Source organism: Nansenia antarctica (genome assembly GCF_963989245.1).
Source record: "Nansenia antarctica genome assembly, chromosome: 2".
NCBI lineage: Eukaryota > Metazoa > Chordata > Actinopteri > Argentiniformes > Microstomatidae > Nansenia > Nansenia antarctica.
In genome coordinates this window covers 67,109,342-67,128,237 of record NC_137675.1, presented here as the reverse complement: position 1 = coordinate 67,128,237, position 18,896 = coordinate 67,109,342, and the positions used below count along the sequence as shown (strand labels likewise).

Genomic DNA, 18,896 nt, shown 5'->3' with positions numbered 1-18,896 from the left:
GCAGGCCGCACACGTCATCCATACAGTGCACCTGACGGAGGAGGAGACGGCCACGGTGACATTTACCATCTAACATGTGATGAATAACTCACAAACTGACAGTCAAATACAGTACACCCTCTTTATCTGTCTCTCACACATTAGCATTTTGACGACATTTAATTTCACACACATTGTACAATGCACACTGTGTCTTCAATCTAAAAATGGAGCATCTTCTCAGCCCGTGCACTCTAATCATGTTCCTTTTGTTCCTCTGGGTGCTGTTGCTAAGAGAAAAGGAGATTATTGCAAGGGCAATTTGTCCACACAGTGACGAATAGCATGGCACCCTTTATGATGATTAAAGACTATTTAATCTCACAGCGCAGACTCTTCCTCTCTTAAAACAACCAGCCTCATTAACAGCCCCTTTTGAAGTAGGCTAATGTTAATGTTAATCCTCCCTAGGTCTGGTCTGGTCTGGTCTGGCTAGGGCTGGGTTTGAAGTGAGTCAGGACCAGGGCTATCTGTCATACTACTTACTGCCTTGGCTCTAACCTAGTAGGCTAAGGCACATCAGAGAATAAGTAGAGATGCTTACTTGGGAGCAGAGAGTTGCCTCCTCGTGAAAGTAGCCCTTCATGAAGTCACAATATTCCCTGGATGTGATCTCACACCTGAGGAACAGCAAAACCACAGTCAGCATAACCAGATTACCCATTCCTACCTGTGGGGTATGTGTTGGGGTATGTGTCTGGCATGAGCGTGTGCATACATGGCTTTGTCATGTCAGTTCTTCTCACCTCCCTTTTGTGCCGATGCAGCAGGGCCGGCCTGTGATGGTACAGTCTATGTGAGGCAGGTTGGTGTGGTTCCCCGTGTTGTACCTGGTGCAAATCTACAAATCAGACCAGAGGGAGTTACACACTGATTGACAGGTCTCTTCAAACTACACACTCTGATATATCTATGGGGTACTCACTGGCCACTTGGTGATGTCATCAGGCCATTCATGAGGTGATACTGAGGCTGGCTCTAGACAGATCCTATGGTGAACAGGGAGGGGTCGATCATCCATAACATTTACATTTACATTTACATTTTTGGCATTTAGCAGACGCCTTATTCCAAAGCGACTTACAATCAATACATTTGAATACCAAGCATGTGAATCAGCAATCCACCATTCGTTGCAGGAAGAGTAATCTAGCTCGGGCCCGGGGCCACTGATAGAAGGAAAAACCTTCTCCCTATCGCCTTCTACTAAAACTTTTTTTTTTTGAGAAACTGAGAAACAGTACAAGGGGGGCAATAGAAGTTCTTAGGGACACAGTAGAGGGAAAGCGGGTGTCTTTAGGAGACGTAGTGGTGAGGGTCAGAAGATGTCTCAGGAGGAGCAGTTAAGATGTAACCTGAAGAGATAGGTCTCAGTCTACGACGGAAGATGGGTATATAACATAACATCCAAGTGTGTCTCATTAGTGAACAGTAGGTTTCATTAGGAACAGTAGGTTTCTTTTTGAGTGGCATGCTGTGCGTCATAGAGGGTCTCACCTGGGGTCCTGGAAGGGCACACAGAGCCGTACTGTCTGTCTTGCCCTCCAGCTGAGGAGTGCTGTGATGCCACGGCCACTTCACCCATACAGCTAAGGTACTCTGGGGCAAAGAAAACAGAGGGAGAGACAGTTGACAGTTATTCACAACTGAGACTATCAGCATGTGGTAGAGAGGGGTAGTGAGGTATAAGTTATGAGAGAAGGTCTGGGGTAGAGAGAGAGGAGAGAGAGAGAGAGAAAGAGAAAAGAGAAAGAGAAAGAGAAAGAGAAAGAGAAAGAGAAAGAGAAAGAGAAAGAGAAAGAGAGAGAGAGAGAGAGAGAGAGAGATGAGAGAGAGAGAGAGAGAGAGAGAGAGAGAGAGAGAGAGAGAGAGAGAGAGAGAGAGAGAGAGAGAGAGAGAGAGAGAGAGAGAGAGAGAGAGAGAGAGAGAGAGAGAGAGAGAGAGAGAGAGAGAGAGAGAGAGAGAGAGAGAGAGAGAGAGAGAGAGAGAGAGAGAGAGAGAGAGAGAGAGAGAGAGAGAGAGAGAGAGAGAGAGAGAGAGAGAGAGAGAGAGAGAGAGAGAGAGAGAGAGAGACTCACCGAACACTCCTCCTCTGAGGTCTGGAGACATCCGGGTCTGGGTCGGCTGGTAGGTATGGCAGAGTGGCGCTCGACGGCTCTCTTGTCCCGGATCAGATCATGCACCTGCTGATCCTGCCTCATGCAGGGAGAGTATTTGGCCCCCAGGTGGATCAGAGCCTCCTAATCATGGACACAGATAGGATACAGCAGTGAAGAGAAACACATTCACACATTTTTGGGGGGGAAAATAAGGAGTTTAACCAAGGTGTTGCTTACCGAACTAGGCCCAATCCAAAAGTTCTCTTGTTGTACAAACTTGACATTTTCATAAACACCTTTGTTTCTTAGAACCTGGAGAGACAAAATGATGGTGTTTCATGTTCATCAAATGACAACGGCAAAGTGTTAAGATCATATGTAAGTCATTGAAACCCCATTAAGTGCGATAAATGATGTTCTTAAGTCAACCAGTACTCACAGAATCAACCGTCTCATGCTGGGAGAACCCCACCGGTGCAATACCATAGATGCATACAGCCAGGATAGTGATAAGCAAGTGGACAAAAGTGATCCAATATGTAAAGAAAGGCCTGATGGAGACAGAGTGGGCATATTAGTAAAACCACAAGAGGTGCTTTACTCTGCACCTTAATAATAGGTGCATAAATCATATTCATTAAGGGGGGGGGGGGGGGGGGCTCCTAAACCTACGGCAGAATAATGTCTGGAAAGCAGTACCTATGGTCATCCATGTCTTCTATCTGCCTTTTGACATAGCTGTCGATGCGCTTGCGGTAGGTGCGGTTGGTGAGCTTGCCCACCATGCCCAGGCCGTACGGCCTCTTCTCCCGGGCAAACAGCTTCTTGACGGGCACAACGATGCGCTGACCCCGCCGCTGACCATTGACGCTCACCACCTCCTGACGCAGTGGCACCTTGGGGGGGCCTGGAGTGCCCTCTTTGGCCTTACGCCACCCTCGCTCTAGAGGCCTGGGAGAGGATAGAGGGAGACCGAGGGAGAGAGAGAGAGAGAGAGAGAGAGAGAGAGAGAGACAAAAAGGTGGAGAGCTCAATTGAAAAATAAGGGTTCAGTAAGGGATCAAAACAATAACAAAGAGTTCTCCCTGCCAGCTGAGGGATGGGACAAGAGAAATGAATGAATGAATGAATGAATGAATGAATGAATGAATGAATGAATGAATGAATGAATGATGAATGAATGGTCTTTATTGTCATTGCTATAGTACAGGTACCAAACAACGAAATTTAGGAGGGGTGGCTCCCCTGGTGTTAGGAAAGAAAAAAAAAAACTTTAAAAAAACACACAAGAAGGGAAGGAGCTGGTTTACATAAATAAAGAAATGTAATAAAGAAATGTAACCACTCTCCAATTCATGGACATTAACTATGGATGTAAGCACTCTCCAATTCATGGACATTAACTATGGATGTAAGCACTGACCATCCACAAGATCAAAATGAAAGTTTTAACTCATTTTTAACCTTATATGCTGGGTTCTGATTAGGTAAGACAGCATTTATAAGCTATATTCTTCAAGAATCAAGGGCTATATATCATTCATTTAAAAGTCCCTAAATGGATGTACCAATCCAAGATTGCCCCTTTATGTAAGCCTTTTGTTTTCCAAGTGAATGTACAAACAGAACATCAACACTTGGCAACTAGAGACACTTGTGTGTGTTTCTTATGAGTGTGACTTACAGCATGAGGTGGCTCCTCTCTAGCTCACTCTTATCCAGAGCGCTGCCTGTCAGCTCTGTCTCATCAAGTTTACTGCTGGGCTCTGCCTCCTTCATCGCCGCCTCCGACGGCGACTCAAACACCTCGTCTGCGTACGTGGATAACTCCTCATGCATCAGACAGTCCTAGGAGGCAGGGTGAGAACAGGTCTGAGAACAGCACTGGAGATGCAGGCTTGATTACAGAGGATGGGAACACAAGAAACTCAAGTCAATCACAGAGACTAATTGACCCCCTGCAATTCTGTTAAGAGTCCTCAAGAGTACGCTGTTGTTGTTTTCTGCAAACATAGAGCCTTAAGATCAGTTTGAAATGACAACAGTGTAGAATATGGCCTTACCCTGGCGAAGAAGGAGGTGTCCAGTTCATCAGGGAAGTCCACCACGTCCTCTTCCATGAAGCTGGCAGGGGTGAAGCTCCGCCTCTGGGCCCGCCGCAGGGTGTTGTCCCGCAAGGAGCGGCCCTGAGACACACACACACACACACACACAAAACTGTCACCTATCACAGCAGGTTACAATGTAGCGACCTGTTCAGTGCGGTACCCTGCAAGACATACACACACAATGCACAAATACTCTCACATACAGTAGAAACGACTGGTAGCAATCTCATTGCGATAACACAACATATGTACATATGAAAATGTGAACAAATAGGAGTTCACGATGTTCATAGTGGATACCTTCATTCTCTTGCAATTAAACACCCTCTATAGCTCTTCCATAACAGGAAGATAACATCTCGATTTGAGGTCTCCCTAAAACTGTATGGCTCAGTGCAGACAGAGAATAATTTTTTGGGAGAAATAAATAAAGTCCTGACACCTTGTTATTCTAGAATGCTTGGGGCCGACAGGCAGATCATTATTATATCCATTATCTAACCGTTGTCTTACGTCAGGTATCGTCATTCTAGTGTGACACCTCTTCGCCTGAACTACAGAGTGGACGGAGTCGTAAAACAATAATCTGTACTTTTAATGACAATTCATCAGACCATGTTTCTTTCATTCATTCATTCATTCATTTCAGGGAGCTAACTGATTGTATAGGGGCTTCTACAGATGGCAGTTTCTACATTTCTATAACTACTGTAAGACCCCCATGCTTCTTCTCACTGATAATGGCTTTCAATCTCAGATTGAATTTAATTTCAGTCATTTAGTAAAAACGTTCCGTCTCTCTCAGGATCACCTTGACCAGTGCCGCCGCGGCCCTGAAGCTCATCTTGGCCACAGACTCCCTCTTGCGTCGCCGCGGCAGCCGGTTGAGCCCTGAGCGGGAGCTGGTGAAGGAACAGAGCGAGGCGGCGCCGGGGGTGATGGGAGTCTGGGGGACACTGTACCCGTCTACCTCCTCCACCATGCGAAAAGCTCGTCCCCGCGCTAAGGGGTCCACAATCTAAAGACACACGGTAATGGAAACAGGGTGAGAAGAAGCATTGCATTTATTGTGTTGAAACAAGCTACCTAGGGCCTATTTGAAATGAGAAATGTATTGCATAAAGACTCTCAGGTGGTCCCAGATGCCTGGGGTTGTAGAGGTACTGTACCTTCTGCATGCCATGCTGGGAGGAGGGGACGTAGAGGGGAGGTGGAGTCTCAGTGCTGGTCAGGGAGATGTTGTCTTGGCTGGGCAGGTCCATCTCTCTGATCACCTGGGGCTTCAGCTTCCCGTAGCGCAGGCTGCAGTGCCGCAGGCTCTTCCTCTGCCATTTCTGTGTGGCATCGCCGTCCTTACTGACCCCAAACCAGTCTGCCGTACCCCTGACACCACAAACACCGTCCACTCAGTCCGGGGGCAGACATCTCACAAACCCACACAACAGTACACACACAGACTCGCTCTGATCACCTAATCCTCAGCCCTTCCCTCACAGAGAGATTCAACACCAGCTATCTAGCACAGAGTGGGTAAGAAAATGGCTTCAGAGGTACAGAGCTGTACTATAGATGAGAGTTCCTCCCTCCACCTCAAAGCCCTGTTTGGAAGAGTGGGTCAGCAAACATGCAATAAACTGATAAGGGAAACGTCCCGGGAAGGAAAACTGTCCTTGACTGCACCAGTAAGAGGCTATTATGCACAGTGAGAGGGAATAAGCCCAGACATGTTCAAGTCCACAGACACACACACACACACACTCACGCCCGCGTGCGCGCGCGCGCACACACACACACACACACACACACACACACACACACACACACACACACACACACACAGAGACAGACACACACACACACACACACACACACACACACACACACACAGAGACAGACACACACACACACACACACACACACACACACACACACTCTCTATTGCCAACCACTCTCTCAGGGGTCTGGTGCATAACCTGGCCAACCTCGGCAGCATTTGTGCACGGTAATAAATAATAAAGCTGTACCTTGCTCTAATTGATATCATTTATTACATGCTCCTTTAATGCATGGGTGAATTTAGTACCAGCTGACACATATCTGCATACTCTAAAGATGTATTGCTTGCTTCCTCCACTCTTACAGCATGCAAAAATGGTCAGCTGTGGCCAAGGAAAAACTAAATACCTATATCAATTAACTCTCATCACAACAAACTATCAAGTTTCAAATAGAGTGCCTCGCTGAAAAAAGAAAAAAAAAAGCCAATTTTTAAAAACCTGCAGTAAATCATTAATAGAGCTAAACGTTTTTCCCCAGCCCTCAGGGAAGGAAGAGGAAGTGGAACTATTTTACATCTGTCTAAACTAGCTCATTACCTGCTACAAGGCGTGTTGGTGAATGTTCACTTGCCTCGAGCCCTAAACACAACGTCCAGCGTCTGCTACAGGATGTTAACAGCTGCCAGTGGTTTTGACCCACTTAGTTGGATAGCTCCAAGTGGACCTGGATGATAACGTTCAACCTCAGTCTCATATTATTAAGGATTATTGTGAGTGAACAGAGAGTTTGTTCTCTGGTCCCCTGTGTTTACCCTGTCCATGTATCTGTGTGTGACATGATTGAATGGCTGGCATTCCAGCTGCTGAACCAGCAGGCATATCGACAGAATGGCCCTGGCCTCACTGACCTCTGCTGCTCTATAAATAAATCCCAGCTTGCAGGAACACCTGGACTGCCCCCGCCTCTCCATGGGCCACACTGTGTCCACTATGCCACGCCAAACCCGCTACCCACATCAGAACAAGTTATATTCAGTCACAAAGCAATGTGATGGGTCTTCTTGCATTTGACATATTTGCAGAAATGTGTTGTTCCCCCACGTACACGTTCACATTAAGTTTGGAGGCAACACTGCGGCCCCCATTCAGCTCCGACCACAGAGGAATGTGGTGGCGCTCATTTATTCCAGGAAAAGTGCAGCTCTGGGTTTTGTCCTGTGTTATGACTAATCCGGTGTGAATCAGTTGGTGTCGATGAGATGAGTCATGGTCATACCAGTCAGAGTCAGGGAGAGTGGGAAAACAACATCAGGCCTGCACATCTCAAATTAAACATGATCGGTTACTATAGTCTATATAAATTCACTGGGAAAATACTGTGAATTCAACTGGAGGTTTCAGCTAACTGGCGGCTATGTCTCTTAACGCTTAATAGCTCACTGCTTCTAAAATATGCAGTTATATAATCCTCTAAGTTAATATGAAACTCAACACTAATACCGGAGTGCATGTCTAAGATGCCTGCCAGTAGCGGAACTAGCATAACCTAGAATGCAAACAAAGGGGGGAACATAATGCTACTGTATAGCCTATGTCAATATTTCATACATCACAAGATGCTCCATCTGTCCAGGGTTGCGGCAGTAACAGTTAGATATGCTGATGTAATGAGACAGGTAGAGCCCTCCTCAGTACCCTGGCTGGCCCTGGCCCTGGCCCTGTGAGGGCCCTCCTCCTGCAGTACCTGAGCAGGGTTCTGGAGAGGGAGTGGTGCTTCCTGGGGCCGCGGCGAGCAGCACGCTGGCCCTTAACGGGCACCGTGTTAATCCGCTCAAAGTGCACCCTCCTGCTGCTGTGGACGGGCAAAGCAGGGAGTGGGAGGAGGAGGAGAAGAGGGAGGACAGGGCAGGAAAGAGAAGGAAAGAGAGAAGAAAAGAACAGGCAGTGAGGAAAGAAACAGTAGCAAGAGAGTGATACAGCCATAGTGCAAAAGGAGTAAAGCTGAAAATGTTAGTTCAGTCAGGACACTTAGGTCGGTTTAATATTGTTTAATGAAATGGAAGTATATTAGGTTTGGCATAATTGGATGGCTCTGCTCTGTATAGCTCCCCACCTGAAGTTTACAATATAAAATAAAATATAAGGCAGGGAGCCGGTAAGTTCTCAAACCTCACCTAGGTAGGTTAAATACAGAGCGAGTGATTGGAAGCTGGGGTGTTGGGTGGGACGACCAATAAGTATAATTCTCATAGCCAGTGGCGTACACTGTTTAACCGTGGTGGTTATGTGTTGCGTAACTCGTCCCATCGTCCCTTGTCCCATGAACATGTGATCATGTGTTCACCTGACGGACAGCTGCGCCGTACGACTTAAGTGTCCTGCCTGAATTCACGTAAACTTCATTCCAGTCCAGGTGAAGTCCAGTAGAGCACAGTGAGTACAGTGAAATAACGGCAAGAACATGCATAGTTCCTTGTGAGTATACCGAGAAAATCATACAACACAGTCAAACACAAGCCGTCGAACACGTGTGACTCAGAAAAAGATTTAAAATCATTCAAGCAGATTGTGAAGAATAAATGCTAAATCACAGAGACGCCGGCATTTTTCCAGTTTGAAATAAATTGAGGGCATCTGCAGCCCCAGTTTGGCACTATACTAAAATCACAGCAATCCTCTCCACATGCCTGTGTCCTGTCAGATAGCCGCTGTCCTCAGTTCAACCTGACCAACAACTACTACTAAATTGTACGCAGCTCTGGTAAAAATCAATATGCAATCAAACAGCCACTGCAGTAAGTGGGCAATGAGGTGTTATTGTCTCTGCCCTTGCAATGTAAATGGCCACTCTGATATCACTTGTGCATCGCAGCCCATAATTAAACCACACAGACTTACAAAAAAATAAAAAATAACATACTGTTGTTTTACATGCTCAACATCATAACAAACAATAGGACAGGGTTCTCAATCATTGGAGGCCCACTGCCGGAAAGCAAAGGCAACCAAATCATAGGGGTCAGTTCAGGTTGTAGCCTTGTGACCATGAGTTAATCAATCAACATATCCTAATGTAGACTTAGAGCATCAATACTTTTCCTTTTACCTCTTAATGGTCTGTGTGATGGAGGACTGGCGTTGCAGGGCAGGCCGGCGGGGGTCAAAGAGGTCACGGTGTGGGGACTGGAGGTGGGAGGTCTCCACTGGCATGCTGATACTGCGGAGGAAACCTTGTCGCTTCACCGGCTGGATAGGGATCCATAGAGAGAAACAGAGAGAGAAAGACAAAACATGACAACTACTATATTGACAGAAGTAGTCTAAGGGACAAGAAAAGGCAGAGAGAGGGCAGTGGGCAGAGGGCAGTGTTGTACCTGAACGAAGGTGGGCGGCTCGTCCAGTGACACCTGAGCCATGGGAATGTCCAGTTTGAGCCATGGAGGCTTCTTTCTCTGCAGGCTGCTGGTGCTCTCACGGCGTGGTTCAGCCATGCTCCCTACCCTGACCCACGCCTGCCAGCTACACAGAGAGATAGACAGATAGACAGACAGAGAGGGACAGATAAACAGCCAGACAGCCAGACAGCCAGACAGACAGAGACACAGACAGACATAGAGGGAGGTCGAGAGAGAGAGAAGGAAGGAAGAAGGGGTGGGGGGGGGGAAGAGGGAAAATATTAGAATAGTTATAGCAAGGGTAATGAACCCATCTAACATGTGTCATTACATGCCAGCTTTTCCCCCTCAGGAATTTCATTTCAAAGTCTAATCAACATTCAAATGTACAATTTGTAAATGAGAGCTTGAGCATCACAATAATGGCATGTGTTTCACAATAGTTACACAAGAGGGTGCTAATGCCACTATAATTATCCAATCTAAGGCAGGGTGCGCTATTATAAAACCAGTTACAAAAGGGGAAGGCTGCAAATGGAAATAGAGACCAGACCACAGCTGCTTACTCTTATCCAGAAAGCACACGGAACCATTTAACAAAGCAATAAATATGTTGTGCTGTGAGAATGGGAACGTTTATAGTCTAAATCTAATCCCTAAATGCCAGAGATTAAATCGAATTTAATCCCACTTTGTCGTTATATGTTGCTGTTTTTCTATCCCCTACCAGGCATCTGCAGGAGGGCCTAAATGACTGTCTCTCCTTGTGCATTCCCATGAAGCAGCTCCAAGACCACAGCAGTAAAACTAGCAGCCTCATTATCGCCAAGCCTTCATTTCAGTTTGCGAGTCCCTTAAACTCATACACTCTTGGTTCTATGTGTCCGCTTCGTAATATCCTGTCATTTTCTTCATTGCTGCTTACACTCTGCCAATGAAATCTAAAATTATACTGTGTACTTTACAGTACGCTTGAAACGCCTTGGTGGCACTCTCAGGGTGCTCTGCGACATTCTCCTGGTAAAGAGCATCATAGGAAAATTGGAATACATCTCTCACTCTGTCCGAAATATTAATGTATCAATGAATGGCTGCCTTTCACAGCGGCTCAGGGTGGTTCCTTGCCGAGAAACTATTATAAAAACCCTGTGAAAGTGAATAAACACTTCACACCCTCTGTCACATGTTACTGGTCTCTCACAGATTCTCATGTGTGACGGCAGCTGGTGAAACAAGTCGGCAAGCAATCAAATTGTTCTGAGATTCTGAAAAATGTAAATAAATGTGAAAACCAATGACACACTCGCTAGTCAAGCCAAAATATTGCAATGCAATGGATTCGGTGAGTAATCCCCACTACTACCTAGTTAACTATAACACTACTTTACATTGTTAGCAGGCTCACAAAACAAGCTGTGTTAGTTGACTAGCGAGTGTGTCATTGATTTTCAACATTGTTGAAATTCATTAAAATCTTTCAGAATAAAAGTCTGAACGTTTGATTGGCTGCCGACTTGTTCCCGGTTTCACCAGCTGCTGTCACATTTGGCTGCAATGCTTGTGAAGAGGAGGGCCTCACGGGCCTGTGTTCTTCCCGCCTCATCAGAGACGCGAAGCGCAGCACCAGTCACCCAGGGTCACACATTCACATCTCTGGTTACAGCTTCAGGTCCTTGGTAAAGACCGTGGCTACGAGCACATCTGCTTTGCGTTGGTTTTAACACACTGCAGGCTCCTGTTTTAGCACAAGTGATGATGGCAGCATTCACGTGAAACATAAATCCGTCCACAGAGCCACCCTGGCTGACAATGGAGGTCAGTGTAGGCAGAAGTGAAACCCCATGCCGTAGGCAGTGTCGAAGGGAGAAGTCAACCGCACCGTGTTAACAATTCAGCACCGACCCAGCCACGGGATCATCAACATCGGATTTCACAATCTATCAGTTCACACAGCAGGACACTGACACAGTCAGTCGTGTCCTGGCACTTATGATGTGAGAACACACGGTGCAGAGGATGGCATAGACAGCGGAGGCAGAAAGGCTGCAGGGTAGAGTGCAGTGTAGCTAGCTACTTTCAGAGGCTGCAAAGGCAGAGCAGTGCAGTCACGTCATCTGTGCCATGCTGAGAGGTTCTGCCCCATTGCACAGAGGGGGCTCTGCTGTGGAATGCTGCCTAGCCTCCCCAGCCTTTTTGTCTGTCTGGACTGTGATGACTGCCCAGGATTAGCAGGGCAGACAGGAACAAAGCAGGCGGGTCTAGGGTGTGAGGGCCTAGTGAGAGGGGGAGAGAGAGTGCCCTCCTTGACACAGCCTGGCTTAGGGAGAGGGAGATGGTCAGAGAGAGTCTCACATGGTGACACATTTCATAGCACATTCACTCCGCTCCACTTTAGCCCCGACTTTTAGTGGCAGCACTTGTCTTCACTCCTAGTTTTCCGCTCCAGGGGGTATAAGGACTAGTGGCAGTCCCCCCCTAGTTTCCTACTGAGATGAGTCATCATGGTCCTCCTCAGCTCTGTTGGACCAGCTAGCAACGCCTGTTGGAGGGGAATGTGAACCTGTCTGCAGTCTTCCAGCTTGTACAAACCACCCACTGCAACATCCATGCCAGAACCACACTCAATGGCCCAGAGGCCATCCTATTATTTGATTACTTTTGCTATTAAGTCAAACTCCAGGGTTCTTAATGCTCAGTGATCCAAGGCAGGAAGAGCATTAGCCCTAGGTCCGCAGATTATATTGAGGAACGGGAGCCTAATTTTCTTCCACACTCAGCGTCATTTGATTCTTGACCCTAGAGCCAGAGGCTGTAGCTGCTGGTGTTTGAGCTCTGCCTCCTCCTCTGTCTGTGCTGAGTCTACACTCCAGTGCCCCCTGGGTTTGTATCCGAGAGCGCTTGGGGGCTCATGTGCTTCGGATTATGCCCACAATCCCTAATTGCCAACCCACTGAACTCCTGCTGTTGCCTGGTTCTCTACCTTTACGGTTTCTCTACTGTAAAAAAAAAAAAGAAGAAAAAGATCTTAATTCTTCCTTCTTCTAGCATTATGACTGCCAATGGCCCCCTGGCCCAAGCATAGATGTGTTTTTCTTGCGATGACTGATGGATAGATGATTCACTTAAACAAATGTATTTCTTGTAAGTCGCTTTGGATAAAGGTGTCTGCTAAATTCTAACAATTTAATGTAAATGTAAATGTATAGGCATTCACAATCTCAACAGGCTCTCTGAGCTGCTCTCTGTGCATCAGCCTGGCTGTCCCTACAGTACCTCTCTATGTATACTCTCTGCTGCCTTGGGTATTGACAAAGTCCTTCAATGCACCCCATGTTTATGAGAACAGAGAGAGGGTAGTTGACGTGTCTGGCATGCTTCACATCACACTGAGACCAAGGAAAATCTCCAACCTTGGGCAGACAGTCATGTGCTTCGGAAGCCCGTCTCTTGTCCTCCTCCAAAGTCAACATGGCAGCTGACTTGGCGGAGGTCTGAGACTTGTGTCTGTGGAGGAGGGCAGCTGGATAGGACTCCACAGCAAGCATGGATACAGGCATGGTTATAACAGTGACCAGGCTACTCTACTTGGGAGTGTTTCAAAATGGTAGTCATCTCCCCTCACCAAGATAATTAAAGGGTATTGAAGTCCTATATCAATGGCCTAGAATTCAGGGTCAGTTTTGGTCTTAGACACAGTGGACATTATTAAAAGGAAGTCCTTGAGCAGAGGAGATATCCTTGAGGATGGCAGAGTTGATTGAATTTTACGCTTGGCCATTATCCAAGGATCTTGGATTATAATTTCCTTTCCTTTCCTTTAAACTTGTCTGTTTTCTTCTTACAGGTTCAACAAGGATAACAAAATACCATCTCCTACAAAGTGGAGAGACTTGTTATTTGATATCACAACCATGTTAATTACTGTGGTAATAGCACATCCTTGGGTCTGATGGACAGTTTAACCAACTCGTGACATACCTTCAGGTTGAGAATATACCGGTACATACTTTTCTGCTTGAAATGTTGTGGTGTGACTGTTGCGTGGCAACAATTTCATGCCATAAGATAGCAGTAGTTTTCCCACAACCGATTACTCTGTCTTGATTTTGAAGCAGCATTCTTTAGGGCTAACATGATTTAATCTCAGTGCTTTAAAGAGATTTGTTTTGACTTCCAGATTCGGATCTGAAGAAGGAAAACACCCACTCCCATCCTAGCACTGCGCAATGCAAGATTAGCTTCCTGCCATCGCTTTACTTCAGACTAATGTTACGTATGAGAAACTAACACTTCCTACCATGAGATGCATTTACAGCCCAATTGCCCAATGTTTCCATTGTCAAGCTGCTCTTGCCCCATTTCTCTCCATTAGCTGGGAAAAAGACAGACAGCAAGACAAAACATACAGGACTGGCTCAGGTCTCTCCAGGTGCAGGGCTGGAGATGTCCAGCGGGTATTCAGGTATTACACTGACACGCTGACAGGCTTAACCACAGTGCTCTCCGGGGAGCTGTGGTCTATTGTGCTGTGTGATGTGCTGCTGCATACTATTGCTCAATGAAGTTTACAGGCCATCTAAGAATATAATGACTTGGTAAATGGGCGCCAGTCATGCATAGAAACTCATTGAGATGTGACAATGGAGACCCAGCTGTAACAAGTGAGGCTTGAAGTCAAACAGTGGTGAGGACTTGACTGCTGCATCTCTGACGGCTCTCCTGCACCGCCTCAGCTGTATGTGTGAAAGGGCTTGGGTGGGCCAGAGTGGGGCCTTTTTTAGTCTTTCATTGTGTACTTTTCAACAGGACCCATTTCTCCTACTGCTATCTCACAGCACATGTGAGCAGAAACACACAGAGCAGCATTTCCTTAATTGACACATCCTGTTTCACATTCTTCACAAGATATAAATATAACCCACTTTTGATGGCTTCTGAGCAGAAACGAAAGTTTAGTGGACAATTATCATCTTATCTCTTAACGCTAGAACTGCCGTGCCTATTGTACCTACTATAAGAGCCGCCTCAGGGGTCAAATGACCATAGTCTTTACAATGCCATGCTGCTATTTACACACAATGACCACTAGTTGACCGTCTTGTAAGTTAGCCTTCCTCCTACACAGAAAAACTGCAAAATAGCTTTATACTAGCTTATCCTGATGTGATTTTGAAAATGTAAGGACACTGGGTGGTAGAACGCACATATCTAGGAAAAGCAATGAAAGGATGGTCCTTGAAACATATAACTTTTTTTTTTTACTCACAGGGTGAGACAAATGACCCCCCCCATGGCTGTTCTAGTGTTAAAGCTGCATCATTAATAATGTCCTCAGAATACACACTATTACAGTACGAGATTGTAAAATCAATTGTTTAAAAACAAATTCAAAGAAAGGCACCTGCTCCATACACGGACTACAGTTGCCTCATTCATTTTGAACTAATACATTATACATTTCTGCAATGGTAGTATGGTACTGCATACAGTACGGTTCCAAAGCCCTCCATCCAGGGACATTTCTAATCACATTCTGTCATTTGAACATTCCATTCCAACATTCCATGAGATCTCGGGCTGAAAAGCAAACTGCAACTAGTGCAGTGCAGGAAACCACATCAAGTCTAACCAGTATGGACAGTGCCTGGGTGGTGTCCTGGAACTGTGTGTGCTCTGCTATGTGCTGCTGTAGGTACAACAGACCTATTTCCTTCAGGCCCTGTGAGTGGAGGACATGGCTCTGTCTCATTGGGGGTGACAGAGTCTCGGCGCTGGCTGGCTCAGAAGGGCTCTGGGGCAGGACTGAGGAGGGTGGGTGGCGCCATGATGGATGACCTCATTAATCTCTGTACTGAGAAGGCTGGACACTTCCTTCCTGAGAACAGCACTTCCTGGCCTTGGGGTCCTGTTCCCCTCTCTCCCTCTCCAGTGTATCTCTACTACATTTCGGAATCTCCCTCTTTCACTCACTTTATCTTGCCTCTATGCATGGGTCAACACATGCTATTCAAACCTAGAAGATATACAGTTTCCTATTCAATGCACCATACATGGACATACATGAAACGATTCTCCTCATAACAGTGACCTTGACTACAGGAGTCCCTAACCACAATGCTTATATCCATTATAAATGCAACCTCACGCCATGTTGGCAGCAAAGCCTGACAAAAGAAACAATGAAGGGAAAATATGCTATTCAGCAGTTCACTCTCTTATCCAAACACTAATCTCTTTCTCTCTCAAATAACTCTCAATGGTACAGTAGTAGAATGGATGTGAGCGTAAACCCCTTCTGAATATGAGTGGAGAACAGGAACCCAATTCTCCTTAAAAAAGGCGTTGTCTGGGTTTTCCTCCTTTTTCTGTTCGATATAGAGGCTGAATGTCACAATCTGATAATTAACCACATACACCATAGGCTCTAAACTAGGTTTTTCACAATAACCCTCGCTCTGCATTCACACTGACAAACCCAAGGAACAACACAATACCTCATCAGCATTCAAGTGTGTAGAGGGGAAACGTGCTAAGCAATTTTCCCAAAACATCTGATCTGGCAATCAACCTAGATACGACAAGTAAATCAATTGCACTTCATAACAGTGCCTTAGTTGTGTAACTCCTACCCATCTGAGGTCCATCTGTGCATTAATTGCAGAATAGTGCTTCTGATCTTTATTTAGCACAGCGCACCACACTTCCAGCCAAGACCAATTAAAAAGCTGACAAAACCTGCAAAGCTGCTGTTGCTTAGTTTGGGTGCCATGGGTGACTTCTGAAACAGAAACAGATTAAGGGACTAAAAATAAACACACCGTGTTGGAAGAGAGACAGCAACGCCAGGTGACGAAGCTGGTTGGAGAAGCGGAGTTGGATGCAGAATTGCCTCTGTAACATACTGTACCCAAGGGTGTAGCACCATACTCATTTCTCTTTCTCTCCCTCCCTCTCTCTCTCTTTCTCCCTGTGGCTCTTCTTCTCTGGCTTTCTCTCAGTGTCTGATGACTAACAGAGCAGTGGGACTCGAACATGTGGCATTCACGCAGATGGCGTGATGATGAGAATGACTTTTTCAGCAGGGTTTTGAGGGGAAAAGGAAGGAAGGTCCAGCTCTGATTCCTCTCCAGTCTGGGCGTATGGCCTGGCAGTACACTCCACTTACATGGAAGGAAATACTCCACATACTGTAGCTGCAGGCCAGGGAAGGCCTCCGTCACTGTCAACCATTACCATTCTGCATGCAGCTGCATCGAACTGACACAGTGACATGTGACAAGCTGTCACCCCAAACCAGCCTGTCTGACATTAAAAAACAAACACACACAACAGGAATACCCTCTGCAGCTGACCCTGGGATCGAGTGTCATGACTGGGGAGAGCAGGGCTGGCAGGATGACAGGGCTGGGGGGGTGGCAGTGTCTAGAGGCTGGGGAGGGCTGGCTGGCAGGCTGGTCTGGTCTGGGAGGCTGGAGGCTGGGGAGGGCTGGCAGGCTGGTCTGGTCTGGTCTGGGAGGCTGGTCTGGTCTGGGCGGCTGGAGAAGCTCACGCCATTCCCCATGTTTGCTCAGACACTCGTCAGCTCCTCTTACCAGCAGAGGGACTTTATAGAGCAAAGTCAACACTTCAAAGTGGTGGACAGTAGCAGAGTGGTTTCAATCCAGAGTGTGTAAGTGCTGCATAGGCACGGCCAACCTCAGCTACCGTCAGAACACTGTTTGTTTAATTACATGATCAGTGCCAGAGGTATGAATAGTCTGTGAGGGCATAAATGGGTTTCCGACTGTGTGCTGTGGGCATAATGTCTATTTATAGATCTCAATGGCCAATGTACTGCTTGTATGAAACTGAAGGCCACAGCATATCATGAACAATATTGTAGATCTCAGAGGAATATAGATGGTTATACAACAGTTAGTTCCGACCAAGTAATTTGATTGGACAAGAGGCATTCCATGAGTTACGATTATACAGTATAACAGCACTGGGACTTTTAACTATATGTATCACTCCGCCGCACAGGTGTTCTAAATGACCGTTAATTAGACTACATTAACGGTCATATAGCCTACCTATGGCCGAGCTGAATACAGTCCTGAGGCATCGGGGTCCATCCGGACAACTAAAGGGGAGCTCTACAGCATCAGCAGCTACATTGGGCTTCGTGCTGGTTTAAACCGTTACATCAACGAGCCACCGGTTAGCCGGTCTTGGAATCTGATGCAGCTCGCTAAAAAGTTATTGGAGACCATCCACCGAGAGTGGAAAACGATGGAGCAGCGTGCTGTCTGATGTCAACTCGTCTGACTCTGAATCACATTCACACATGCCACCAAAGCGACTTTCAACCGAGTCATATTTCACTGGTTGCACAATACATGGAAATTTACAAATAAATGTACACGATACAAAGTAACTAGTTTGTGTTCAGCAACAGTCCAGTCGAACAGTCCCGTTGCGGAACTATTTTTTCTTGACGGAGCCAAATTAAATGATTAAATAAACAAACAAATCATAATCTGTTGTCACTTATTACTGTTAACTAATAAATTGCGCTGTAGAACTGTTGTATAAAAGCAATATCACACTCGAGGTCGTGTGTTATACTGAATATCAGCACGGCTGTGATTGTCTTCGGTACTCGGCCTGCGGCCTCGTACCTACGACCGAATCACAGCCGTGCTGATATTCAGTATAACACACTCCCTCTCGTGTGATATTGCTTAATTAATGGTTAAAATACATTATTAATCTTGCCACTCGCATTGCCTCACATAAATTGCCTCGTATACCCAGTATCAGTCACTGTGGGAGCACTTCAATAAAAAGCACATATACAGTATATGCCTGTATATAGCAGGCAACATTCCTAGTAAATCAGTTGAAAAAACATTGTGTACTGCTGTTACAGCTTCCTCTGGGAATCTATATGAGAGAATGGTGAGATGGGCTTTATGCTGATGCATAACGGAAAGGAAAGGAAACAGAATTGCTTTGAACTTGCTATGTCTATAAACAGAAGTATGCTCTGCTAGGCAAAACGTTTATTTCATTTTTTCCTTACACGTAGGTGAAACATTATTGCAAGGGTGGATAATTCAAAAGATTCATTATTTAGCCATTCTATACTTAAGTGAATTATTCACTGTGTATTTTCCATTGGATCGGGTATGCACACAAAGGGAAATCAACATGGCCCATTCCACTGGGTGACTGTACTGCCTCTTTGCACAGCACTGCTAATATGCCCCTCTCAGCTCTGAACCCACATCACTTGAGATGTTAGTGCGCATCTCCACTCTGATGGGAAAAACTAGCCTCACAATAAATCGATATCTGGTCTGGGTCCAGGCCAGGGTTTGGATATCTAATCTAAAGGAAGCACACTCTGAAATTCCCTGGGCTAGGTATATTATATGCTGAACCAGCAAACATGAAGATTTAATATAATAAAATATCTTCTTATGTAGGTACTGT

The 18,896-nt window shown here is 46.0% G+C and overlaps 1 protein-coding gene across 1 annotated transcript in view; it reads right to left on the bottom strand.

The window, feature by feature from the left end:
* The window catches only part of rhbdf1a (rhomboid 5 homolog 1a), a 40,402-nt gene that overhangs the window by 9,495 nt on the left and 12,011 nt on the right, over positions 1-18,896 (bottom strand). The window contains 17 exon segments of the mRNA XM_080524552.1: positions 1-31; positions 584-659; positions 786-880; positions 965-1,028; positions 1,537-1,550; positions 1,553-1,584; positions 1,587-1,638; positions 2,118-2,279; positions 2,376-2,450; positions 2,578-2,689; positions 2,838-3,089; positions 3,823-3,986; positions 4,202-4,324; positions 5,058-5,264; positions 5,416-5,629; positions 9,131-9,270; positions 9,399-9,543. The exon segment at positions 1-31 is cut by the window's left edge and continues 70 nt beyond it. Coding sequence (XP_080380678.1) covers positions 1-31; positions 584-659; positions 786-880; positions 965-1,028; positions 1,537-1,550; positions 1,553-1,584; positions 1,587-1,638; positions 2,118-2,279; positions 2,376-2,450; positions 2,578-2,689; positions 2,838-3,089; positions 3,823-3,986; positions 4,202-4,324; positions 5,058-5,264; positions 5,416-5,629; positions 9,131-9,270; positions 9,399-9,515 — 1,930 coding nt within the window. The 5' untranslated portion in view covers positions 9,516-9,543.